The sequence below is a fragment of the Mercenaria mercenaria genome, chromosome 6 (assembly GCF_021730395.1).
Source record: "Mercenaria mercenaria strain notata chromosome 6, MADL_Memer_1, whole genome shotgun sequence".
NCBI lineage: Eukaryota > Metazoa > Mollusca > Bivalvia > Venerida > Veneridae > Mercenaria > Mercenaria mercenaria.
This window is the reverse complement of record NC_069366.1, coordinates 57273623-57301061: the sequence shown is the minus strand read 5'-3', so window position 1 is coordinate 57301061 and position 27439 is coordinate 57273623. Positions and strand designations below refer to the sequence as shown.

The window sequence follows — 27439 nt, the reverse complement described above, 5'->3', positions numbered from 1 at the left end:
CTTGGCACAATTGTTCATGCATCATGAGACGGAGTGCCGTGTGCAAGAACCAGGTACCTAGGTCTAAGGTCAAGGTCACATAAAAGAATGACAACTTTGTCTGGAGCTTTTCTTCTTCATGCATGGAGGGATTTTGATGTAACTTGGCACAAATGTTCACCATCATGAGACAGTGTTTTGCGCAAGAACCAGGTCCCTAGGTCTAATGTCAAGGTCACACTTAGAGGTCAAAGGTCAGATACAAGAATGATTTCCAGAGCATTTCTTCTTCATGCATGGAGGGATTTTGATGTAACTTGGCACAAATGTTCACCACAATGAAGCGGAGTGTAGTGCGCAAAAACTAGGTCAAGGTCACCAGGGGTCAATGACTTTGTCCGGAGCATTTCTTCTTCATGCATGGAGGGATTTTGATGTAACATGGCACAAATGTTCACCACCATAAAGTGGAGTGCCATGCGCAAGAACCAGGTCCCTATGTCTAAGGTCAAGGTCACACTTAAAGGTCAAAGGTCAAATTGCAGAATGACTGTCTGGAGCATTTCTTCTTCATGCATAGAGGGATTTTGATGTAACTTGGCAAAAATGTTCACCACCATGAAGCAGAGTGTCGTGCGCAAGAACCAGGTCCCTATGTCTAAGGTCAAGGTCACACATAGAGGCCAAAGGTCAGATACAAGAATGACTTTGTCCGGAGCATTTCATCTTCATGCATGGAGTGATTTTGATGCAACTTGGCACAATTGTTCACCATCATGAGATGAAATTTCATGTGCAAGAACCAGGTCTAAGGTCAAGGTTACATTTAGAGGTTAAAGATCAGATAAAAGAATGACAACTTTGTCTGCAGCATTTCTTCATGCATAGAGGGATTTTGATGTTACCTGGCACAATCATATGTGAGTTCTGTAACAAAAACTTCTAACAAGCTCTTGACAAGCGTATTTTGTAACTATGGCACCCTTGTTTGGACATAATTCTATGGTTCAAAGCAACCACTTGATCCACAAACTAAAGTCTCCCGACAAATATCAATGTTGGTTGTTAAGGTTCTCTGACTTTAAGCTGAGTAGATACACATTCAATATACAATTACTCTATTTTCTGGATAACTAACATATCTGTACAGAATTTAATAATGAATCAAAGAAAGGTCTGGTTGCTGATATTGTTAAAATCACCCACTTTGTTGAGTTATTGGATATTGAAAACAAAGTACTGTTTCCCATATTTCGAGGGCTGAGCGCGAAACTATTGTATCTTGTTCTTTATTTATATACAGTTACAATAGTTTCATGCTCAGCCCACAATTTGTACCAGCACCAATGTTTTCTCTACAAGAAACTGACAACCTTCTCTCATCCTACTTAAATAAAGGGAGGCATTAATGGTTTCAGGATCTAGTGGCCCAAATATTAAGCCCTGCTAGCTACATGTATGGGGGGGGGGAGACATAATAAAGTTGCCATATGACTGGACTTTGTGTTGGCAAGACTCCAAATGCAGATGTTTAGATCCTTTCTTTACAGTATATACCAATGAATCAACATCAGATTTGTTTAAAAGTAAAATATACTGTACTTCTATTCTTTTATGATCTATGGACCTGATTTCAAGCTGCCTATCTATTGCACAGTACATCTGTTAGATAAATATATGAGCAACACTGTTGTGATATATTTTCAGACTTGCAAACAACATGCACCCAGCCTTTATTTCTATCAATGTATTTTTAGCAGAAAAATATAGTCAATGGCATACATGTTTTTGCTGTTGGAGGTAGGGGAGCTGTTCTCAATTTGCAAGCCTTTTTATGCAGAGTGGCTAGGTACCAATGTGCACTTCTTTAATACTAGACTGGAACTAGCTAGATTGTTTGATAATCATTTTCTGAATTAGTTGTGAAATCTGAGAATTAAAAAAGCTATTTTTCCATATAATAAAACAAATATTACAGTAATAGTTTCAAAATTCTGAGAAATACTGCCGACCGAGTTGGAGCTTGTGTTATACATATTTTCCTTACACTGAATAATTAGTGTTCCACAAATAGCAATTTTATTATATAAATAGGTTTTAAGTAATGGTTACAATTGTCATATGGCAACACGCCAGCTTAAACCATGAAGGAACATCCCCCATTACCTCTATAGACATTACTGCAGGTGGAAGTAGGCAACAGTACCGGTAACCCATCACTGACTTCCTTCCTTCAGACACTAACTTGCATATAGCAACACTTCACATTTCTCAACAATACTTGCAATTCACGCAAAATTAACAACATATATGTTTTATCATCACATTTATTTTATTTAGAAATTGTTCAGAAATATTGCACATGATTACAAAACAAAATTATAAATAAATTAAAGAATTACGTAAAAAAAAAACCCTTCACTTTAGGTGACCTGCTCCTTGTTGATCAGTGTTATATAGTCCAAGTTCAAGCATTCTCTAAACGTGTGTTTTTCGTGTTCAATATTTGTATAAAGCTACATCTGCCAACTTACAATAAACTGATAGTTGAAAACAGACAAATAATTAACAACGGAATGGAAGCAATATGCTTGATCCATTAAAGAGACATGCCTCTCAAAACTTTCAATTTTTTTAAAAATGGACAGCAAGTAATAACAGAATGATATTGTTACTGAAAATAAGAACTAGTATTGTAGGTATTTCAGTTCGTACTATATAAATTAAAGCTAAGTTCTTTCGTATTTCTCTGCGATATATGACCATTTTGTGTCGATTCGTCGTAAAGCCCAACTCACTCCTTATTTATATCAATTTTTGATCATGTGACTAACACTTCTCAGATATCATATTCTATTGACTATGAAGCGTGTTATATATATATAACCTTTCTTAAACGTATATTATTGCTCCAAAACTTCTTTATATTGTAATTACTAATAGTAAATGCTTTTTTTTTTTCAAAATTTCCAAAGAAATGACATAAATATGCAAGCATGCTTTAAAGGTGACCATACAATGTGTCTCTTATTACCTGATCCGTAACAAAAATGTGAACATCAAGCAATCATAGTTTGTGCATTGACATCATGCAATTATGTGTTACTGCAATACTGTCTTAACTAAAGTGAGATGTGACTTTTGGCGTACCAGTGTTTATAGGTGCAAAATCTAGCTGCATTTTTTTCAAAAAAAAAAAAAAAAAAAGACAGTATAAGAAGTTGGTAACATAGGCATTACAAAGATCACTGAACACCATCTTTTGGATTAAAAATTTTAAAGCTTAAACAAATGGAAATTTGTTCATTGATATTTACCTTACTGATACAGTCACAAAAAATTACTAACCCACAAATAATCTTTAAAAGCAAGTATGACCTTGTAAGAAAACTTAGGTAAACATACTTCTATAGCAGCTGTATTTATGATTTATACTTCTACCGTCTCTTCTAAATTCAGAAAAATATATCAATAAAAGAATAGATCAACAATAAAATCTGCCATACCTTTACCCATTAAGACCTTAATAACTGCACAGTTATTACTATTTATTTTATGCATACCCCTGGAAGACTTTAATTTTAAAGGAATGCAATGTGACATTGATTTTTGACCCATGGGCAATGCGCTTGCTAAACATGAAAATCTTAGGTCAAGCAGTTCTTAAGATATTAAGCTGAACAGGTGTGCTAACAGTCACTGTGATCTTGACCTCTGACCTCAAAATTAATTGAGATCATGAGTTGTCCATGAGCAATAAGCAAATCAAGTTTGATAATCATAGATTAAAGCATTCTTAAGTTATTGAGCAGAAACAAAATTGATAACAGACATACAGACAACCTGTGCCACCAAATAATGCGTATAAAAGAGTTTTTGTTCAGTTTTCTGCTTTTTTTCTGGCTTTGTAACTTCTTTACTGCTTCCTCATGATTGGTCAACTTCTGCTTTAAAACATCCCTCTGTTCTGTCTAAACTGTCTTCTGATGGGACAACCTCTGTTCCAGAACTTTCTGATTGGTCCATTTTCTCAGTCTTCGGCTCACTCTTTTCTGATTGGTCAAGAACAGTTTTGGAGTTTTCTGATTGGTCGGTTTCTTTAGATTCCTGAGAGCCTCCTTCTGAATCATCTTTTTCTGAAAACTCTGACTGGCTGTTGCCATCTGCAACCTGAGCTTCAGAATCATCAACATAAATGATATCCTCTGGATTGGGTGCTTTTGGTAAAAATTCTTCATCTGGTAATATTCTTTTGAATACTTCTTTAGCCTGCAAATGAATAAATAGATTTACAACATACAGCAGATATGTACAAATCTGGGCAAATCTTTATCCATTCACCCCTTTAATACCCCTCCCTAATCCCTTAGTAACACAAGAATTCATATCTGCAAAAGCTTACAAATTACCAAAAGAAATTCTTTGCTTAATTCTTATGCACAAAGTTCTTATATGGCATTCAAAAAACACCAATGGTCCAGTTTTTTTACTGGTACTTTAACACTTTCTTTCTTAAAAATACATGTACTTCCAAGTACTATTTACTGGAACAGTTGAAACTGCTTTTAAGTTAGCAGTCACCTGTATTAAGCACCCACTTGCTTTAAGAGGCCAGTCAGCTATTATCTCCCACACTGACTTTTTCTTGTTTCTACTTGTCTAAATCAGCCAGACTGTCACTCCCTTGGCTGGCTGCTTATAGCAGGTCTGACTGTTTTTCTTCGCCATTTTAAGAAATTACTGAAAATAACTTGTTTCAGACAAATTACCTCTTGGACAGGTCTGTCAATGTCTATTTCAGTGCCTGGACCCGACATCAGGACTACATTTTCTGGAATGTTGTTACTGGCTTGAACTTCCGACATATCTTTCTGTGTGAAGTACAGAGACCATAACATTGCCGGCTTGTTTTCATCTATATTTCCCTCTGAAAAAAATATCAATTATTTGTAACACAGATTAAAAACAGCATGTCATACATATTTGGTCTTTTTGATGAAACACTGAAACAGCTGTTCAGTTATCTTCAAAAGCATGTATTAGCAACTTAAAAGATGTTCTACCTTGCACTGCATCACAATGTTTAACTTGGCTGGCTTAACAGTAATTCCACTAGGGACTATAGTGCCATCTATGAAAAATAGTTTGAACTACTTATCATGCATACAACACAGAAAAATACTTTTGAAGTGCAGACCAGTAGTAACAGTAGCACATACTATGATCCCAAGTGAAACTCCCCGATAAGTGATATGTGAATGACATGAGTAGGACACTGTACCCATATTTACATCTTTTTTGGCACCTGAAATGGCCTGATAAACGTGATTATTTCCAGTCATTAAACTTGTACTCGGTCTCATTTACCTGAGTGGAAGTATATTTATCCGCGGTATTCTCGCGTCATTGGTAATTTCGCATTATTTCCGTTTTGCACTGCAGCGCCATCTTGACATTGTTTACAAACAACCTACTTTCGTTTTAAGTTCAAATTTTAATCAATTTATCCAGAATGCATAGAACTTTGGTGAGTTAACTTTCAAAATAGTTGAAATACTTAAATTTCTATCCAATTAAACCCAAATCCTGTATTTTTCACTTGTTAAAATCGTTTTCGCCAATGTTTTGTTTATGTCGTCTGTTATAAATAGGCCCGATTCGGACGAACGACGATCCCACAATGCCCCGCTTCCATTTAATTCCCGCCTTGGTACCATTATTTCCGAAACAGGCTAATTTTATTGGTCACATACAAAGGTTCAAAGGTCAGGGTTCTGAGAAGGGACAGCTCTTTCAGGTGTACAAGCGGTCAAAATGAGTAAATTGTTAAGTACCAGGTGTGGAACATTTCACATAATTTTACCAATATTGTTATAATTAAACTGTTATTTTTACAAACAGACACAGAATTCCTTAGTGTACTGGAAATAAACAAATATCATGGTATGTAACTTAACAATAATTCTACAACTACAACAACAACATCTTTAACGCGAAAATACCAAGGACATACAAAATCAAAATGGTAGAAAGTGTACATGTTGACACGTGATTGTCGGGAGTGTTTTAAATATATTTTGTGTCAAAACTTGTATGTTTTGATAGATAATGAATTATTTTAAATTAGTTATTAAACAAAATGACTGTTATATTTTTATTTGCTTGCTTACTGTATTTAGTGTCACTAGTACCGCGAGAATATAGGGGATCAGGCTACTTAGTAAAACACTGAAGAAGTTGATATAAACAAGAAATTAAAGGGAACACAATATGATTATAAGTCTGCAATTTTGTAACTCATGGTACCATAGTTGTTTTGTATCTTACCATAAATTAAAAGAACTCAAATAGCCTGAGCACAGAAAAAATCTTGCTTAATACAATCTCTTCAGAACTAAAACACATCAGACTGGGTTAGAGTACTGAAGAAAGGAAAAGAAGAATTTCCTTTGGCAAAAAGTGTCTGCTCAATACTTCATATTCCTATATGCTATGACTAGATATTGAGTAATTCTTTTAAGAAAACACAAGCAGAGTGGAAATATATTTGACTGGATTGTATTAGAACTATAAAAAGGAAACAGCAAAAATTCTGTGTCATTTATCTTTGAAGGCAAGAAAATATAAGCAACAGAATTCCAAAGTTCTGGTACTTTTTTTCTTTGTACAATCATGTATAATCCTGATCAATTTATAATACACCTACTCCATCACCTAGGCACTTATGAATTAAAGTCTCATCCATAGACGAGACCGCATTTGGTTGTCATGAAAGATTATAGTAAGATTTTGCTTCTTGTACATATTAAGTTTTACAAAACAAAAAGTTGAAAGTTAAAGGTATACTAAGCACAAAAATTATATTTGAAAAAGTGAACAAATACAACATATAAATTTAAAAAAAAAAAAAATTAACAAGTTTATGTGTATTAGCAGTACTATGCATTAGGTTAAAAATAGTACACACTGTATATATGTATAACTGAACACAGTATAAATGTGTACTATCACTAATAAAAACTGTAAGCTTTTTAAACATCAACTTTTACTGAATGACATTTAATTATGAATGTAGCTCATCATACACAATTTATTTGTATATTAAATAAAGTTAAAAATATTTGGTGAGGATTTTCTACACTTGAATTGAATATCTAAATATAAAATATTTTAGTTACAGATAGCCACTGGATGTCTTTAACCAAAAAGGAAATAAATAATACTTACCATTTGAAAACAAAGTGCTGACAGCATAACTAAGATCATCTTTAGGTAGAACGCCATCCTTGCCTTTTCTTGTTAAATGGTATATATCTGGAAAATAAAATCATTAATTTTAGAAAATAAATATCACAGAACACACTAAGCAATAACCTTAACACAATTGCATTCATTTTCAAGAGGAATTCATAAAATTAACTGTGTACTTACAAAACAATGACATTAAAACAACCATCCCTTAGCTAGGTGTGTTTTATGCACAAACACAATCTTTCATTTGGTAAAGCTTTCAGACTGGTATGTTATATGCCTACACAGCCTTTTGTCTATACAACAGATTTAAGCTTAATGTCTTTCATGCACAAACACCATCTTCTACAAACTGAAGCTATCAGATGGATGTGTTTTATGCACAACAGCATCTCCTATATACTAAAACTTTTAGCTGGTGTACTTCATGCACGAATGCGAATTCCCATGCAATAAGTTATTCATTGCACCAAATGCATAATTCATTTTAGCTATTATTAGTTACACAATTTGTTGGCAAAATGGAACAGGATATAAGGAAATCCATATCAAACGAAATTAAATATCCTGTATCTACAGTGCAACCTCTGTAGAGCAACACCCTTTGGGAGATACCAGTACAAATATTGACTGTTATTTAGAGGTTGTTGTTCTGGAGAGGTAAATTTGATAGTATATTTCAGCTTAGGGAAATTTGGATAATGTTGTTATAGAGAGGTTTTTGCTTAAGAGAGGGCCGCTCTGGAGAGGTTGTACTGTACATACCAACAAACCATGCAACAATTTTAACATGCTGACTACCCTGCACTTCTGTATTTGTTAAATTGGACATTACTAACAATATTAAACTGACAATCAAAAACATGATGCTAAACTTAATACCAAAATGAAATATTCTGGATCGGCATGTGACCTCTCTTGACCAAACTTGTAGATCACAGTAGATGGCAATATAAGTGTGCTTCTTTAACTCTAAGTTGCCATCTCTTTTACTGCTGACAAAATATTTAACTTATACAAAGATTTTGCCTTGCTGATGTTTACAATATGAACTTACAGACACCAAGTGGAGCAGCCATACTGGATGGAGGAAGTTCTAGAATACTGATAGGTCTGTCACCATCATCTGGACACGGCAGGTTCATCAGAGACAACTGCTGAAACAGCACAAAATAATGGCTGTGATCAATTATTTTAGAAATGAAATGATTTTTTTCGGTGTTCATGCGAAATTAATGACAGAAGAGGATAGGCAAAATGAACAACAGAATAGGATCGGCAAATCCATGAATCGCGCTGGCAGTTCATGTTGAATTTGCAGATCCTATTCTGTCGTTCATTTCGCATGAACACCGAAAAAAGTAGTTTCATTTCTTATATTTACATTATATTTCCTTTCTATTTGTAAACTATATAATATTTTGAACTGCATATAATTTGTAGCATTTAACATTAAAATCAGCTTCCCGACCATTCTGTTCATCAGACGGAACAACTGCAACGTCATATAAGGAACATTCTCCCTGACTATATGCAGACGTTGTCAAAACAGCAGTCGGTTATCACTAAGCAGCAATGACTAACTTTCGCACCTTTCCTTTTGCTGTTCATACGAAATGAACGTCAGAAGTTTCAATGGAAAAGAATAGGGCGAATGTAAATATCATCATGTAGAATTCAATGTGACAGCTATCTGACATAATATAATTTATAATCTGAGCAAAAAAGCAAGTGTGAAAAGGATAACTTTTCTTTATTGTTGAACAGTAATAATAATAAGTTGTTTCTATGGGGGTCATTAATTTTGCCCCTCAACCACAACCCAACCCTTTCCCCACCACTATGGGTATAATTCTGTTGTAATTCTGAGGTATTCTCCACCATATAAAGTGAAAAAGTCACCACATGGCACTTAAATTAACAGGGGAACACTTCAGTTATGGTAGCCTCACATAGATTAGGTAGAAGAAAAACTGTGTGTCCGTATGGCAATGGTGCCCCCATCTTTTGTTACTATACTGTTTTATGTTTCTTGTTGACAATGAAAACTATAGGTAAACTTTGAAACTATCTTGGGCTGGGGGTGTGTGTCATCATGTGTGGAGGGTGAAGGGGGTAATGAAATTACAAAACATAATCAAGAAACATATATACCTCCTGCTGCCCTGTAGTAAGTAGTGGTTTCTCAGTCATAATGATGCCCCTGGATATTGTCCTACTGAAATGTTAATCATGTAAGCAATTACTTCTAAAACTGCAATAACTTGGAAACTTTCTTTTCGTTTAATGCTGAGCAAGTTCAATGCTGAGCAAGTTCAGAAGGGTAGCATTTTAGACTAACAGTAACAAAATTCTTTTCTGATTTCTTCCTTAATTTTACATCAACTGAGCTATTTCTTTCATAATTTGTATCCTGGACAAAGGCTCATAATAATTTTGTTTATAATGAGGCTGCCACATATTTTTGTTAAGAATATAAAATGCATTATTTTTTTGATAAATCTTCCTTTCAGTAATTGTTTTCTAAAATATCTTTCAAAGTTTTGAATACTTTATACAACTAGTAGGAAGTATTACTGAATTTTTTGTTTCTAATTACTTCCCTTTATGGCGCTGATCATATAAGATCATGTGCAATATTGAAAATTGTGATTTTCTAACCATGTCATTATGCATACTCCCTTTTAACATAATCTTAAAAGCCTTATGCTCCATAAGTAACAATGTTGTTTTTTTTTTCATTTTTATGTTGATAGGTGATTTTGAGCAGTATATAAATACATATAAAATTATTCACCTGTTATTCTCTTTATCAATGAAACTTGCTGGGGCATAGCTTCCTTCCATTATAAGCCACCTGAAACAATAACAAGAGAAAAGGTGAAAATAATACATAAGAAAATCTTGAAAACAAGACCTCCACAAAGTGTGGCAATATACGGCTGAAGGATTTCATCAGTATATCAGAGGAGGACAGAAGCAAAATTTAAAGATGGTATTTTTGGTTGGAGGTGTGGGTGCGCTGGTTGTGACAGGATCCTAAAAGTGCAAAAAAATTATTTTTTTTGTGCCTGGGGGGTGTGGGGGGGGGGGTGTTATGTAGATTGTCGCAGACTACATATCGTCTCATCACCACCTGCTTATATTCCAAGTTTCGAGTCAATACCTTTAATAATTTTTTAGTTATGCTCTGGATACTAAATATGATGGGCAGATTTGACCTTAACCTTTGACCTACCACCCTGGTTCATGCACTCTGCAGATTGTCTCATCACCACCTACCTACATCCCAAGTTTGAGCCAATACCTTGAATGGTTAATGTAATGCTCCAGACACTAAATATACGGCTTTGAGCTAAAAAAGTGACCTTGACCTTAAATCTGCAGACCAATTTCATGTTCTCTGCACATCGTCTATCACAACCTACCTACATGCCAAGTTTGAAGTCAATACCTTACATGATTATTACTTTATGCTCCAGACACAAAATAATGACAGATTTGACCATTGAGCTCAATTTGTGACCTTGACCTTTGACATACACACCCAATTTGTGTGCTCTGCACATCGACTCATTGCCACCTACCTACATGCCAAGTTTGAAGTCAATACCTTGCAAGGTTATAAAGTTATGCTTTGTACACAAAATATAATGAACAGTTTCATCACTATCTACCTATGTGTAAAGTTTGAAGTCAATATCTTTTAACGGTTATGAAGTATTGCTCTAGACACGAAGTATGATGGACAGATGGATGGAAGAACACATGCACCATGACATAACATGTCTGTTTTTTCAAAACGGGAGTATAAAAGATCTTATTTCATTTAATTCTATTTCTACAGCAAATTTTTAAATACTAAGGCACTTTAAAGCCATGGGCAGTATCATAACCATTTATGATTCTTACTTAATATAAAAATTTATAACTAAAACACCACTTTAGTAAAATAATATCTACTGTAAATTCCAACCATAAAAATGTCACTTTTATCTTTATTTGTTGAAGAATTATTATAAATATTTCAGCAAAATGATTTAGCATAAACAACATTTTCTCGTAAAATTTCGAAAGAAAAATATCTTTTTTCAAAATTCGTCCAGATGCATTTTTACACAGTTTTTGGTGGATCAAGCACTGAACTACCAGTTACTTACTTGCATTTAATTTTCTGTCCCTCTGTTGTGATCACAGCACTGCATCTGAAATATAAATTTACTTGTCAGATTATTTATAAGTAGACATTTCAATAAGACCATTCCAAACATACAACACTCATATTACTACAGGTAGGTAAACAAAAAGCCCTGTGAAAAGATTTTTTGGTAAAAACAAAATCGTAGCTGACTCGGTTTGATCAAGTTGGTTCACGTGAGGTAATGAAATGTGCAACACCCCTCATGCCCCCCTAGCACCAACGCTTTATCTCTAAAGCTGCATCTGCTATAAACTGGTGTTATGTATATATTTAAGCTGAAATCATATGCTAAAAGAAATGAATTTTATGTCTCTATGATAAAAATTAAACATTTTCTTTACCTTATAATATGGGCTGAGTTAGAAATTGAAAATTCAGAACTTTATAAGGAGAACTACCGGTTGTTAAATTTAATAATACCAACAAGAATCACAATTCTAAACTTTTTCCTGTAACAATTTACCTATTCTCTGCATCCATTACCATCGAAGAGGCGGACATTCTGAGACAATATACACCACCAAACACTGCACACATCCTGCAAATTTAAATATTACATCTAGGATAGTTTTAATGACACTTTTCACACTGGTAAGGAAACATTTTCCTATGCACTTTCAGTAGATTTGTATTTCTTTCTTCAAACCAAAACAATTTAGTCCATATGGCAATTTTCTGGACTTAAATGGTGAAGAAAGAACTAAGGTGCCAATCTAAGCAATATTCCAAGCACAGACAAGCATTCTGGTAAACCGTCATGCTGGATGGCTTCCTCACATGCAAGAATTCTATTTCAAATATGCAGTAGTGAGTAGCAAGTGATTCAAAGGCAGCCATCTTAACTCCTTGACAATGAGAGCCTGATTAACAGTAGCAGAAAGGCATTCCTGCTACCGGTAGAACAAATGATTGTACAAAGTTGTTCATTGTTTGGAACTTCAGTGTTATTAAAATTTAAATGGAATAAATGAAAATAATGAAGTAACAAAAATGTGTATACTTTGAAATCATAGATATTTTTGCATGTCTCATTTATATGGATAAAATATCAAGGCTATGCCAATCTACAAAATTAAATCCAACTAGAATGAACACATTCTTATTGAACTTATCTTCAAAGGTTGAAATCCCTGAATTCTTATCATGGCAAAATAAACCTTTTGGCAAAACCACAAAATTTCAGGGCCATAAAAATAAATGACTTCACAGTAAAAAAAGATAATTACCTGCAGAAACTCTGAGGAAGCTCTCCACTACCATACAGAGACCATAGAAATGCTGTGTTACCATAGCGACCAAGTGATCTAAGAAACTTTTTCATCTTTTCTAATCCCTTCAAATGAAATATACTACCGTACTTAATTTCATTTAAATAACTGAACTATTTCTAGATATGAATATTGTGCATAACATGAGTAGAATTTGGTAACGACCATTGAAATTACATAAATCAAAAGAAATTTTGATTGCTCACGTATGATCAAAATATTTTTCCCTCGTTAACTACGGATTTTATATTTTCACTTATGAAATTAATATACTTCAGCTGGTGTTACTCAGACTAAGATTTTGTATGAATAGATCATTCACTGATGTCTACAGTATGTTCATTCACAATGATGCCAGCCCTACAAGTAGTACTGCAAACTATTACATGAACTTTATATAAATCTCCGGTCCATAAATAGTGCTATATGACTTGTATACATTAAATACATGTTTACTAAGCTAATAAGTTAACAAGAGGGTCATGATGACCCTGAATCGCTCACCTGAGTAATATGAGCTACATGTTTCAAATAGCAACCTGATGCTAAAATATTAAGAAGGTAAGTCCGTAGGTCACATTCATGGTTACTGAAAGTCACTTTTAAGATCGGTGTGCAAAACTGTACACATCATCCAAATTTCAAGGCTGTATCTCAAAAAACAAGAAAGTAGGTCAGTAGGTCATGGTCAGTCAAGTGATCCCTAATCGCTTGGGGTCATCAGGTAATTATAATTAAACAGTCTAGGAAATAATTATGATCTGATAATTTTTGAAGTATTTTTTCCTATATAACTCATAATTATAACAAGTGATTCCTGGGTGGGGCCTCTTTTCACCCCAGGGGCATAATTTGAACAAACTTGTTAGAGATCCACCAGGCAATGCTACATACCAAATATCAAAGGCCTAGGCCTTGAACTTTCGGACAAGAAGATCTTTATTTTTTTTCCCTATATAAGTCTATGTTAAACTTGGTACCGCCAGGGCAGGGCCTCTTTTCACCCAAGGGACATAATTTGAACAATATTGGTACAGAAACACTAGATAAGGCAACATACCAAATATCAAAAGCCTAGGCCTTGCAGTTTCAGGCAAGAAGATTTTTAAAGTGTTTTTCCTATATAAGTCTATGTAAAACTTTAGACCCCCCCCTCCCCCGGACAGGGCCGCTTTTCACCCAAGGGGCATAATTTGAACTTTTTGGTAGAGGACCACAAAACTATGCTACATATAAAATATCAAAGGCCTATGTCATGTAGTTTTAGACACAAAGATTTTTAAAGTGTTTTCCTATATAAGTCTATGTAAAACTTGTGACCCGCTGGGCGGGGCTTCTTTTCACCCCAGGGATACAATCTGAACAATCTTGATAGAGGACCATAAGATGATGTCACATGCCAAATATCAAGGCTCTACGCCCTGTGGCTTTGGACATGAAGATTTTTAAAGTTTTTCCTTTCGGTTGCCATGGCAACCAGAGTTCTGCATGGAATTTAATTCTTTGAACAATTTTGAAAGGGGACCATCCAAGGATCATTCCTGTGAAGTTTGGTGTAATTCTGCCCAGTGGTTTTGAAGAAGAAGATTTTTTAAGAAAATGTTGACGGACGCACGACACACGACAGACAACGGACATTGAGCGGTTACAAAAGCTCACTATGAGCCTTTGGGCACGCTTGATTTGGTGCTCAGTGCAGGTTCAGTGTGCACCAGACAAGTAGAACATAAATCAAGTGCACTGGTGCAGAGTTCAGAACATGTTCTCCTTGCACCTTTCTCCCAGGTGGTGCATGAGGAACAACAATATGGCCGACAATGGCAGAAAGGTGAGAATGAAACTGTGTATTTTAAGTTTTACAGCACTATATGCTTCTTATATATAAAGACTAATTATTTATTACTACAGTGGTATTATTTAGACATAGTTACATTATTGTTAGCTCTCCTTTTGATGGTTTGATTATTTTAATTGGGGGAGAGCACTGAAAGTGAAACACATAAATCAAGTGCACTGGTGCAGAGTTCAGAACATGATAAGATAACTCTGGCCATGGTAGGAACGTTTGTACTTGATTTCATGAAAAGAGCAGAACACTGTTCCAAATTCACTTGATTCACCGGGGTAGAACACTATTCCGGAATTCTGCTCCGAACACGAAATCAAGCGCGCCCTTTGGCTCAGGTGAGCTGAAAATTAAAACATAAAACTGTGAAAATTAACTTCAGAGGCCATGTAATAAAACAATTGCTTCAAACCTCCGACAACAGTTTTGACTATTGGTGGACAAGTCATTCAGTAAGCATGTACTACAACTGGGAAGAAGTAAGAATGCTGTTTCAAATTTTACCTCTTTAGTGGTCATTGATTCAGTTGCCATGGCAATGGAATGTTGAATATAATACTTAATTGTTGGTGTGAGCTTCTTATAGGCAAGGAAGTCTGTGAATGGTTTCTCTAGAAATTCTGAAATAAAATCAATGTTCAATGCTTTATCTATATATTTACTTTTAATATTACACACTTGATTTATTTTTATAGACTACATAAATCTTTTTTTCAAATGCACTGTTTTAAAATATTTTTTCTATTCTGTAAAATACAGCTGTCAAGATAAATTTTAAAAAAAGTACCAACATAAAACTACCGGTAGAGCTATCACTAAAGGTGATGAATGCACCCCCCGCATGCACTGACACAGTACATTGCAATTTGACGCACACAAGACTGCATAATTATGTGGACTTTATGTATATAGAGTGTATGTATACAGTATAGTAACAAACAAGAGCTGTCTCCATAGGATGACACATGCCCCCGATGGCACTTTAAATGAATAGTTATGGCCGATGTTCGAGTTTAGGACCTTTGACCTACAGAGCTGGGTCTTGCGCGTGACACGTTGTCTTACTGTGTCACACATTTATGCGTAGTTATTTTAAAATGCATGCATGAATGACAAAGATATGGACCGGACATGCCCATCAATGCACTATCATGAAAAAAGACCTTTAACATCTAAGTGTGACCTTGACCTTTGAGCTACGGATCTGGGTCTTGCGTATGACAAGTCGTCTTACTGTGGTACACATTCATGCCAAGTTATTTGAAAATCCATCCATCGATGACAAAGATATGGACCGGACACGCCCATCAATGCACTATCCCTTAATGTCTAAGTGTGACCTTGACCTTTGAGATACGGACCTGGGTCTTGCGCACGACACGTCGTCTTACTGTGGTACACATTCATGCCAAGTTATTTGAAAATCCATCCATCGATGACAAAGATATGGACCGGACACGCCCATCAATGCACTATCCCTTAATGTCTAAGTGTGACCTTGACCTTTGAGGTACGGACCTGGGTCTTGCGCGCGACACATCGTCTTACTGTGGTACACATTCATGCCAAGTTATTTGGAAATCCATCCATCGATGACAAAGATATGGACCGGACACGCCCATCAATGCAATAACCTTTAATGTCTAAGTGTGACCTTGACCTTTGAGGTACGGACCTGGGTCTTGCGCGCGACACGTCGTCTTACTGTGGTACACATTCATGCCAAGTTATTTGAAAATCCATCCATCAATGACAAAGATATGGACCGGACACGCCCATCAATGCACTATCCTTTAATGTCTAAGTGTGACCTTGACCTTTGAGCTACGGACCTGGGTCTTGCGCGCGACACGTCGTCTTACTGTGGTACACATTCATGCCAAGTTATTTGAAAATCCATCCATCGATGACAAAGATATGGACCGGACACGAAAAATGCGGACAGACTGACAGACCGACAGACCGACAGACAGACAGACGGTTCAAAAACTATATGCCTCCCTTCGGGGGCATAAAAACAAAGTCCCATAAGTATGCAGAATATTTATCTAAAAGAACGTAACATGCACCATGCACAACTAGGGTTGGTACTGATCACGTGTGTGAAGTTTCATTAAATTGTGTGCAAGGGTTCGGAAGATTAGGCGCGCACAAGATTGCATATGCAGACTGTACTATACATAGTATGTTAACAAGAAACAAAGTCCCATAACTCTGCAATTTTTGTTGTTGAAAGAACCTAACATGCCCCATGCACAACTACTGTTGTTACTGATCACTTGTGTGAAGTTTCATTAAATTGTGTCAAGGGGATGAGGAGAGACGGTGCGCACAAGACTGTGTCTATGTATATAGTATAGTAACAAAAAACAAAGTCCCGTAACTCTGCAATTTTTTTTTTCTGAAAGAACCTAACATGTCCCATGCACAACTACTGTTGTTACTGATCACTTGTGTGAAGTTTCATTAAATTGTGTCAAGGGGATGTGGAGAGAGGGTGCGCACAAGATTGTGTCTATGTATATAGTACAGTAACAAAAAACAAAGTCCTGTAACTCTGCAATTTTTTTTCTGAAAGAACCTAACATGCCCCATGCACAACTACTGTTGTTACTGATCACTTGTGTGAAGTTTCATTAAATTGTGTCAAGGGGATGAGGAGAGATGGTGCGCACAAGATTGTGTCTACGGACAGACAGACAGTCAACCCGAAACCAGTAGTATAGTATACCTCCATTTACAACTTTGTTGTCGTGGGGGAGGGGGGGGGGGGGGGGGAGAGGGTACAATTATCTTCTAATTGATCCTGTACTTAAAATAATAAATAGTTGTCAAAAACGATAATTTCTCTCTGACTTTTGACTGTTCATATACACTTTTGTCAAAAATGTCTAAAAGATTTCAGAAAATAATGCGGTGAACATATTACTTATTCAATTCAAATACTCATCTCATATTTCATTGCCTTTATCTTCATAAATAAACAGAACTGTTATAACTTTAACCAAAGACCTCTCCTTCAACATCTACTTTCACACAATTTATGACATACCAACCTCACATTTACCCTATCTGACCCTTTTCTTAACTTACTTTCTATTTCCTCTAGGTCTATGTTCATCCAAGTTTGGCTTAAGAATAGCAAATATTCAAGTTGCTATAACATTTTATTCATTCAAATGTTATGAAACTTTTCAGAGCCATCTGTAGCTGCAAAATGAACATTCTTGCAAAGTTTCATTTCTATCTGTACATAATGACAGAGCAAAACGAAAATTTAACATTTTCAGGTCTAATTTTTCGACCTGCATGTTGATGAATAATGATCTTGGTTTGTCCTCATACTGCAGTTAGAACTGTAAAATCCTACTCGTAATTTTTTCCATTATTTGAAAGTCTATGTTATGCCAACCTCACACTTACCCTATCAAATAGATATTTAACCTTACCTCCTATTTCTCCTGGTTTGTCCTCATACCACTGACAGAAAAGTCAGATCTAATTCATTGACATTTTTGCTTTCTCACAGTCTCTGACATGCTTGCCTCACACTTAACCTATCAAACCAATACTCTAACTTACCTCCTATTTCCTCTGGTTTGTCCTCATACTGCAGACAGAACTGTAAAAACTTCATCAACATCCTTTTCTCCAACATGCTTACTTTCTTACTGCTGAATACATCTGCTCTAGAACAAGGTACCTGGAGTACAGACAATACATGTCATTTAAATTTTCTTTGATACTAGTTTCAGGGGCAATTCCAGGAATTTGGTGTACATGATGCACATAATTTCTAGCAAGCTCCAAAATCATCTCCTCTAGGAAACACTGTACATGATATACAGTCAAACCTGTGTTAAAGACCACCTCTGAACAGAGACCACCTGGCTTTAAAGGCCACACGTTTTGTTTCCCATTTTAACATTTACAGTGTATTTTAACCTGTAAATAAAGACCCCCTGTGAATAAAGACCACATTTTGGTTCTCCTAAGGGTGGTCTTTATAGACAGGTTTGACTGTACCAAAAATGGTTCATGCCAGCGTTTATTTGACAAACATGGGGCCTAAATATTGGACACAATGTCATTTTTTAAATATACAGGCATGGCGAGCAAAAAATTTCATCTACTGAATGCTTGGCTTATCATTTTTAGGATATAAACATGTAAACCTGTGGGCAAAGTGCTTCCCCCACCTACTTGTATCTGGCCTTACATTCATTAGTATTTCAGTTACACAAACACAGCTAGTCAGCTTCACTAGTTTTTCTACATCCTGTACATGCCCCAATTTACTCTTTTTGAGCGGCTAAAAAACCTTCAACCATGAATCAGTGGAGGATAAATCGTTTCCCACATACTGTTGTCTTTTACTCTCTAAGCTGACTTACTGAGCTTACCTGACTCCAAGATATGGAGACCAGTCTCAGAACATAACCTTGCTTTTGATCAGTTTTAAAGTTTGAGCTAAAAACAACCAGTCAGACACTGGCTTTTTTAGACTGTTTTTCAACTTGTTTTACAACCTTGGGACTGAATAGGAATGTAAACAAACTACAAAGGTTATTTTTCTGTTGTAGTAATGAAGCAATAACCATATAGAATTTAATGGTTCTATTTCCCCAAAACATAAGCATTCAAAATTATCAAAGATGAAGGGAAATGTTACACAGTTAGGTCAGGAAATTAAAAACCTGTGTTTAGGGTTACCCAACCTACACAAAAATAAACCCCAACCCTATTGCTTTTTCCATCTTTATAAAAATTTCTGTCAGAAGTGAATTTGATGGATGGTTTTGTGGGTCAGTTTGGTAACATTTGTTAAAATTCATTTCTAACAATCTTGATTTATAGCTATATTCATAACTTAGGTCATGTTTTCCTAAACATAGATATCTTTTATGGTCTTACCTTGTCCAGATTTCCATTCATCATAGTGACAATCTGTGTGATAGTCTTGAACTCGCAATATTTGGCTATATCAGAGGATATCAACAACTCAACCATATCTCCAACTGAGTATAAAACCTTAAATATTAAACAAAAAGAAGGCTTTCATTAGAGGTGTAAAATATACTTAATATACAGCTGAAACCAGGCATTTCAAATAATATATCTAGTGCTTTACTTCGAAATAACTGAAATTTGACTTAAATGATACCTAGTGCTGGTGTTTTTCACTAAATGTATTGTCACAGCCTTATACATATACTGTGAAATCATTAATATCTGTGGTTGACTATTTTTTTTTAGATTTTTTTGTTGCATCAATTAAAAAAAAAAAATTAATCCCAACAAACACAAATAATACATTTTTATTCTTGTCTTTAAAAGTTAAAATTCAGGAATTCATATCTATATGAAATAAGTTTTGACCAAAACCTCTAAATTCTAAAACATTGGAACATTAATACACAGATATTTGACTGATTGGACTGATCTTAACTAGTTGCAGTATACTGAATCTGATTAAAACATACACAAATTTAGGAAGAAAGTTCACAGTACATGAACAATTCTTGGAAATAACTGGAATTATGAGACAAGTGAGTTTAAGACACTAGATTTACATACCTTTAAACTTAAATCTTAAAACAACTTTGTATGGAAATATTGCTTTTGTCTTGATGTATGAAAGGAATTCAGCATTCAACCTATTTCCGTAAATTTTAATGGTTGTTAAACTGATCCATACAGAAATGCATATAAATAAACTTTTCAAAAATTATTAATATGTAAAAGCTATTTAAAATAACCTATATTAATTTCTGTCATCCCTTACCTTTGGTGACAAGTCTAGATTAAACCTTCGCCACTCAGCCTTCAGTCTTTTTATAGTCCACTTGTTTTGAGATTTCTCAGCCTCTGGACTCTTATCTGACTCCTTTTGTACAACAGTATCCAAATCTGGAGCCTTTTTTTCATCTTGTGTAACTCCATCACCTGATTTTTCATCACTAATGTTTTCTCTTTCTTCACTTTTATGTTCAGTATCAGGCAACTTGTCTTTTGCATCTGTGTTAACTTCTGCTTGCTCCTTATTTTCATTATCACCTGTTTTTAGATCCTCTAGCTGCCTTTCAATATCCATTTGGTCATTCCCTGTAGCACCACTGTCTTGTTTTTCACTAACACTTTCTTGTCCTAAACCAGTTTTTGCTTCATCTGGATCTGTCTTGACCTCATGATCACCAGATTTAATATCTGTTGAATCTTTGGATTCACTAACCGTTGTTGCATTATCATCACAGCTTTTGTCTTCAGTCCTTTTTTCATCTTCTTCATCTGCGTCTCTACAAAATCATAAAGTACTTTAAGATCAGAAGGATTTCAGGCCATTTATTTCACCATTTCGGTAATGCCACCAACACTGGCGGCATGTGAAAGAGGCTATTGGAAATTGTCTTAATTTGGAAAAAATGGAAATTACCAAACTGTGTATAAAGATGTTTTTTATGTAATATTTGCAAATGTCAGATGGCATTTTAATAATTGTCCTACTGATCTAACTGTTGTTTACATTGCCAAAATAAGCATACAAAACAGCGAAACTATTGTAAAACACTTAAACAGCAAAACCCTGAAAGTTAATAAACATTTGAGAATTTTAAGTTCAAAACTGGGAAAATAACATACTTTTTTTTGCTTTGAGACTGCCTTCTGTTACCAGAAGAAACAATTTGAAACAGGAAAAAAATTGTGTCATTGACACAATTATTTTATCATACAAGATTTTTCAAATTCTAACAGACACCCAACAAAGGAAACTTCAGGTTTTCTCAAGTAGTCATGTCTAGCACAGTTACTATTTTTGGATTACGGTATTTTAAAAGATAATGAAATGAAGTTTATCTATTATCTATAGAAATGCACAAATGAAACTTTCCAACCCAAACTGATATAAAATATTAGGTTTTCAAAGAACTCTTACATGTATATTATACAGTTCCGAAAAAAAAAATCATTTAAAACATTAATGTGATTAAAACTTTTTTATTTTTTTTTTACTAATAAAGGAAATACTTACTCTACATAGTACTGAACCTGGGCTTGGGAAAAGTTTGTATTGTCCAATGGCAGTTCTATCAGTGTTTCTCCCTCTTCCAATAGACTGGACTCATCAATAGACGGCCTAACAAGATTATCTGTTACAGTGCTTGTATCAGTCGACACATCCTGTCAAAACATGATAAAAAGTTGTCACAGGAACACTACACATCAAGGAATGTGATATACTATTTGACTTTTTACAAACCCTCCCCAACTGTTTATATCATTTTCATATAATTAAAATGTATTATGTTTGGGGATTTGATGCACTACATCTGCTGTATCTTTCCACTACAGTCTCTATTTGAGCCACAACATGAGAAAACCAACATAGTGCATTTGGGACCAGCATGGATCCAGACCAGCCTGCGCATCTGCACAGTTTGGTCAAGATCTATGCTGTTTGCTTTCAAAGCCTATTGCAATTAGAGAATCCGTTAGTGAACAGCATGGATTCTGACCAGACTGCGCGGATGCGCAGGCTGGTCTGAATCCATGCTGGTCGCAAATGCACTATGTTGGTTTTCTCATGGTGTGGCTCATTTGTGTGTGGACTGCATTGCAATGTGTGGCTCTGACTGTATTTACTACATGTATGCTCAATGCATCAAGGGTGTCTACTCAAAATTACTTTTTATTTTCATAAATATAAATTTATAGTCTGTAATGAAAATGATGCATTATATGTCTGTACGACCTGACCTCTATACTGTCAATTTAAATCAGTAGTTAGAATCTGAAAAGAAGGATTGATGACAGTATAGTATTATCTGCAATCAAAACTCAGTTAATATTTAGAACAAGTATTTTTGAGATTTTCAAGATTTCTATGCCAAATTGGAAAGCCATGTCACTGTGGGTATGAATTCTTGGATTTTACATTTTAAAGATAACATTTGTTCACTTAGATATAATTCTGTCTGTGAAAATTAGACCTCATAGAATAACAATCATTTTGAAGTATAACGAATAATGTCTTGGAGGATTTTAGCTGTAGAAAAGTCACCAGTTTTTCATAATACTGTTAAATCTGACTTAGCAACAACCTATATTAATCAGTCACTTGCTTTAAGGAGCCAGTCAGCTAACTTCAATTCCAATTCCAACTTGTCTTAAGCAGACAGATTGTGATGCTGCCATGGGTGCCTGCTTAATACACGTTTGACTGTTATTACATTTCTAACTTGAAATGGGGCAATGGTGCAGGGTACTTTATTCACTGAAATGTCTAGAGGTTTACTAGAAAGAAATAATCATAACACAGGTTATGTTCCTGTAACCTACCTGATGACACTGTGCCCAGTTCTCTATGCCCTGTAAATTAAAGGATGCCCAGTCACCACTGTAGTGATCCTGTCTGAAAATAGAATACAAAATCTACAAATTGTATCATTCGCATTAAATATTAGTATTTTTTCTTTCGCTTAATTGGGGAAGACGTTGGTTGCTTCAGGATAATGGCAATGGCACTATAATGATATTTTTGGAGAAAAATGTTACATTTCGGAAGAAAGTGTTTCAGTTAAGACAAAATTCAGCGTAAGTGTTTAGGTCCAAATAATCTATTTAATGAAATATTTACCATTGTTTTACTATTTCAATTGAGAGGGGACTTTTTTTTGGTCAAAACAGGGAAAGGGACTGAATTTAGCACAATTAATAAATCTGCCTGGTAAGTTGGAACAATAATGTTGAATCAGTTTCAAAGCATAAATACTCAACATTTCTTAAAAGAACAATTTTACCTGATTACTGTGCAGTAATTTGATATTCATGGGAGAATAATATTTTGTGGATTTTGGGACATCAATGTTTGAAATTAAATGCTGATAAATAATCAAAATGTCCATTGACTTATCATTAAAATTCGAAACTACAAACAAAAAATAGTTATTTTAGCAGATACTGTGAGATCAATTAAATTTTGAGAGCACACAATTTTTTGGTTTGGGCCCAAAACAACTATGTGGAGATAATTTGTGGATTTTAAACCCACATAAAATAAGTCCCCCATGAATATTACTGACTTCACAGTACCACAATGCCATGAAATTATGCCCATGAAATTAAATGATTTCAGGGTATCGCATTTAAAAATGAGCACACAAAATATGATATTGCCAAAACATCAGGCCCTTCCCTGAGTAAAATTTAAAGTGTAAGTACATTTGTATATATGAGTGTATTCTGAGGAACAGCTATGATTCTGGACTTGGAACAAAAGTAAAGAAGAAACATGGAACAATTTAGTGTCTGTTACTCACTTATCAAGATGAAGTACTGTCTGTCCAATCCTTGAAAAAGCAGCTGCAACAATACTTTCTGGCATGCCTGCAAATACATTTAACAGCGGAGTCATCAAAAGTTGGTATCATTCAACCATCAGTGCCTTCAGTTTATGATTTAAAACCTTCAACATGCTAATTCTTGTTACATAGAAGAATAAAAACCTACATATGAGAGGATCAACATACTCCCGAGCTGAACCACTGACCTAAATTTTTGTGAGCATGGGTGTTCATAATTACTGTCAGCAATAACCCACTAAATTTAAATTTCCAGTACTGCTACTATTGAAAAACACTTGCTATAAACAATCAAGATTTACTTCTTTAATCAGATATTTAGAAATTTACCTTGAGAAACAACAAACAATGTCGGGCCCATTATTTGATGATACACGGCCTGAATGACTCAAACATTTCAACTATTTTAAACAATTTTCATTTCAATATCTTGACCCAAACCAATAATATTTCACTGAAACAATCATCCACACACACACACACACACACACAAATTTAAGTCCACAAAAAAGATCTTTACAGATATGTCAAAATACACCTAAAAATTTGAGGTACCATCCATGTTGTATCACAGAAAAGTGGTCTCGGTTTTTCCCTACGGCCAAATCATAAAAAAAGTTACAAAATAAGCTATCTGTGGTAACAACAATGGTTAGTAATTAAATAAAAAAAAATTGTCCACAAAAAAGGGATCTACCAAATAAAAAAAAGTTTAATCAATGCATGCCAAAGTTGTGGCCTAAGATCTTATATGACCTTTGACTCCTAAGTGTGACCTTGATCTTTGAGAAAGGGGCCTGGGGTTTGCATGTAACACTCTGTCTCATTGAGGCAAACATTTATAATGCTAAAATAAAAATAAGACTGTTGAATCAAAATGTATGTCAAAGTTATGCCATGGACAAGCTCTAAAATGGGCTTTGATCCCCAAGTGTGACCTTGAACTTTGAAGTAGGGGTCTGGAAGTTGCGCGTGTCACTCCGTCTCATTGAGGCAAACATTTATGGCAAATAAAATCAAGAACACAAAATGCCCCCCTTGATGCATTCAGTAATTGCACAAGGAACAGAAATTATGTGGTCAGTGCAGAAAAGTTCTACTGTTCTTGGTCAAAGTGACACTGACCTTTGACCTACTGGCCTAAAAATCAATAGGGGTCACCTGCTGGTCATGATAAATCTCCCTATTAAGTTTCATGATCCTAGACCCAAGTGTTCTCAAGTTATCGTTCGGTCACATTTTAACTGTTCAAGGTCACTGTGACCTTCACCTTTGACCTAGTGACCTCAAAATCAATACGGGTCATCTTTTGGTCATGATCAACCTCCCTATTAAGTTTCGTGATCCTAAGCCCAAGTGTTCCCAAGTTATTGTCTGGAAACAGTTTTACATGTCCATAGTACTTTTTCTCATTTAAGATTAACAGGTTGTTTAAATATATTTAATAACAACTTTCTAAGAAACTAAATTTATTAATTATCTCCCAGACTTCTCAGTCCTTTATGGTAGTTTAATTCCGTGAGGGTAATTATAGTAACGGAGACGAAAACATTTTCCAAGGTGCAAATGAAAGCTGGCTCTGTTCCTTGGTTTATAAATTATTAATTATTTCTGCATTTACTAAAATTTCAAAACTATCGAAACTATCGATTGTTGAAGGAACTATCGGCGATTGTTATTGGATCGTGACTTTTCTATCGATGCATACTATCGGGACACTCAATATCGCAATGCATCGATATTTCGATGTATCATTACACCCCTACTGGAAACGGTTTTACTGTTCCTGGCCCCTGTGTCCTTGACCTTTGGCCTACTGACCTCAAAATCAATAGGGGTCACCTGCTGGTCATGATCATCCTCCCTATTAACTTTCATGATCCTAGGCCAAAGCATTCTTGAGTTATCATCCAGAAACTGTTAAACTGTTCCTGGCCACTGTAACCTTGACCTTTGATCTATTGACCTCAAAATCAATACGGGTCATCTGCTGGTCATGACCATCCTCCTTTTCAACTTTCATGATCCTAGGCGCAAGCGTTCTTGAGTTATCATCCGGAAACCGTTTAACTGTTCTGGGTCACTGTGACCTTGACCTTTGACTTACTGATCTCAAAATCAATAGGGGTCATCTGCTGGTTATGACCAACCACCCTACACGTACCCTATCAACTTTCATGATCCTATCAACTTTCGTGATCCTAAGCCTTAGTGTTCTCGAGCTATCATCCCGAAATGGATTGGTCTACATACCGACCGACATCTGCAAAACAATATACCCCTCCTTCTTCAAAGGGGGGCATAAAAAAATGATTGCTTTATGCATGGCAAAGTTACAGCACGGACAAGCTCTAAAATGACCTTTGACCCCAAAGTCCAAATAATTTGAACTGATTCTGAGCTCTTTACGTCAAAACCAGTAAAAGACCTTTTCTAGAAATTCTATGGTGAAAATAGATTTAGGTAAAAACACAATCAGGCAATATAAAATTATATACTTAAACGATGAAACCGTAAAACAAAATAAAACTGAATCATTTTATGGTTTAAACATAACAGTAAAACACGTTAATAAAGCGTAAACACTACATGGTTCATTTGGCTACCTCACTGTATTTACATGTCCGCTATTATACTCTTCCAAAACAGTAGAGCTGACAGTGCGGTTACTGATCATGTTGATCACGTGACATGAAGCAGGGTCGTGTAAAATGTGTAGAAACTTTAGGGTGCGTTGTTTAAAACAGTGACACTTGTGTTTTGATGTTTATTCACATAAACATCAATCAAATGGAAGGAAAAAATGGATATTCTATCTAAAAATTTCACTAATATTTCTGTTTTTCAATAGTTAATATATATGCGATTTAAAAATAGCCGCGTAGAATTGTCGCAGAAGGTTCACCACAGAAAAGGTCCTTTCTATGTTGTACGTGGAGGAGAGATATTGACCTGTGCAAAAATTATCACAATATAGAACTCACATACAATTAGTTGGACTAACCCCGAAGTGTGACATTGATCATCCAGTAACCAGACTTAACACACGTTAAATAGAGCATTTGATAGTGTCAATTCACCTGAATATAAAATTGAACAGAATTATGGAGTAATATATAAATAATATATCTGACTATATATAAGAAGGGTGTCAAAAGAATGAGTAATCACTAAAAAAAAAGTCAAAAAGAATGCATCGCGAAATCATATTTCAAATCACAATTTAAAATAAATGAATGATAATATCTTGAAAAAATATGATAGAAAATATAAAGAAATAATATATAATTGGGCAGTATATAATGAATTTTAGAAAATAACTACCAGTTCCAAGAACAACGACATCAAATTCTTTTGGTAAATCTGCTGTCATCGCCATATTGAGCATTTAAAATTTAACCAAAGTTTCGAATAAAATTTGATGTTGAAATTTTTCAATTTGTTGTGATTCTGCTAAGAATTAATCATTCAATATATTATATTTTCAGAATTTGTATTTTTTAATGATATAAACTAGCATTTAACGGTTTTTCAG

At 35.0% G+C, this 27439-nt stretch overlaps 2 protein-coding genes across 5 annotated transcripts in view; one reads left to right on the top strand and one right to left on the bottom strand.

Moving 5' to 3' along the window:
- Positions 1-27439, top strand: part of LOC123548809 (N-acyl-phosphatidylethanolamine-hydrolyzing phospholipase D-like) — a 115241-nt gene that overhangs the window by 84984 nt on the left and 2818 nt on the right. The window lies entirely within an intron of this gene.
- On the bottom strand, positions 2289-27351 carry LOC123550471 (rab proteins geranylgeranyltransferase component A 2-like). Of its 4 annotated transcripts, none has more exons than XM_053546028.1 (17): positions 27229-27351; positions 23863-23929; positions 22883-22955; positions 21576-21724; positions 20331-20841; positions 19460-19576; positions 18128-18248; positions 15050-15165; positions 12658-12764; positions 11895-11969; positions 11391-11435; positions 10028-10087; positions 9385-9445; positions 8288-8387; positions 7207-7293; positions 4749-4906; positions 2289-4248 (listed from the first exon to the last, which is right to left on the bottom strand). In XM_053546028.1, the coding sequence occupies exons 1-17, from the start codon at positions 27290-27292 to the stop codon at positions 3907-3909; spliced, it is 2253 nt and encodes a 750-aa protein (XP_053402003.1). In that variant the 5' UTR covers positions 27293-27351; the 3' UTR covers positions 2289-3906. The 4 variants fall into 4 exon arrangements, with proteins under 4 accessions (XP_053402003.1, XP_053402005.1, XP_053402002.1 ...); XM_053546030.1 differs by having other exon boundaries at positions 8288-8384; XM_053546027.1 differs by having other exon boundaries at positions 9385-9448; positions 27229-27350.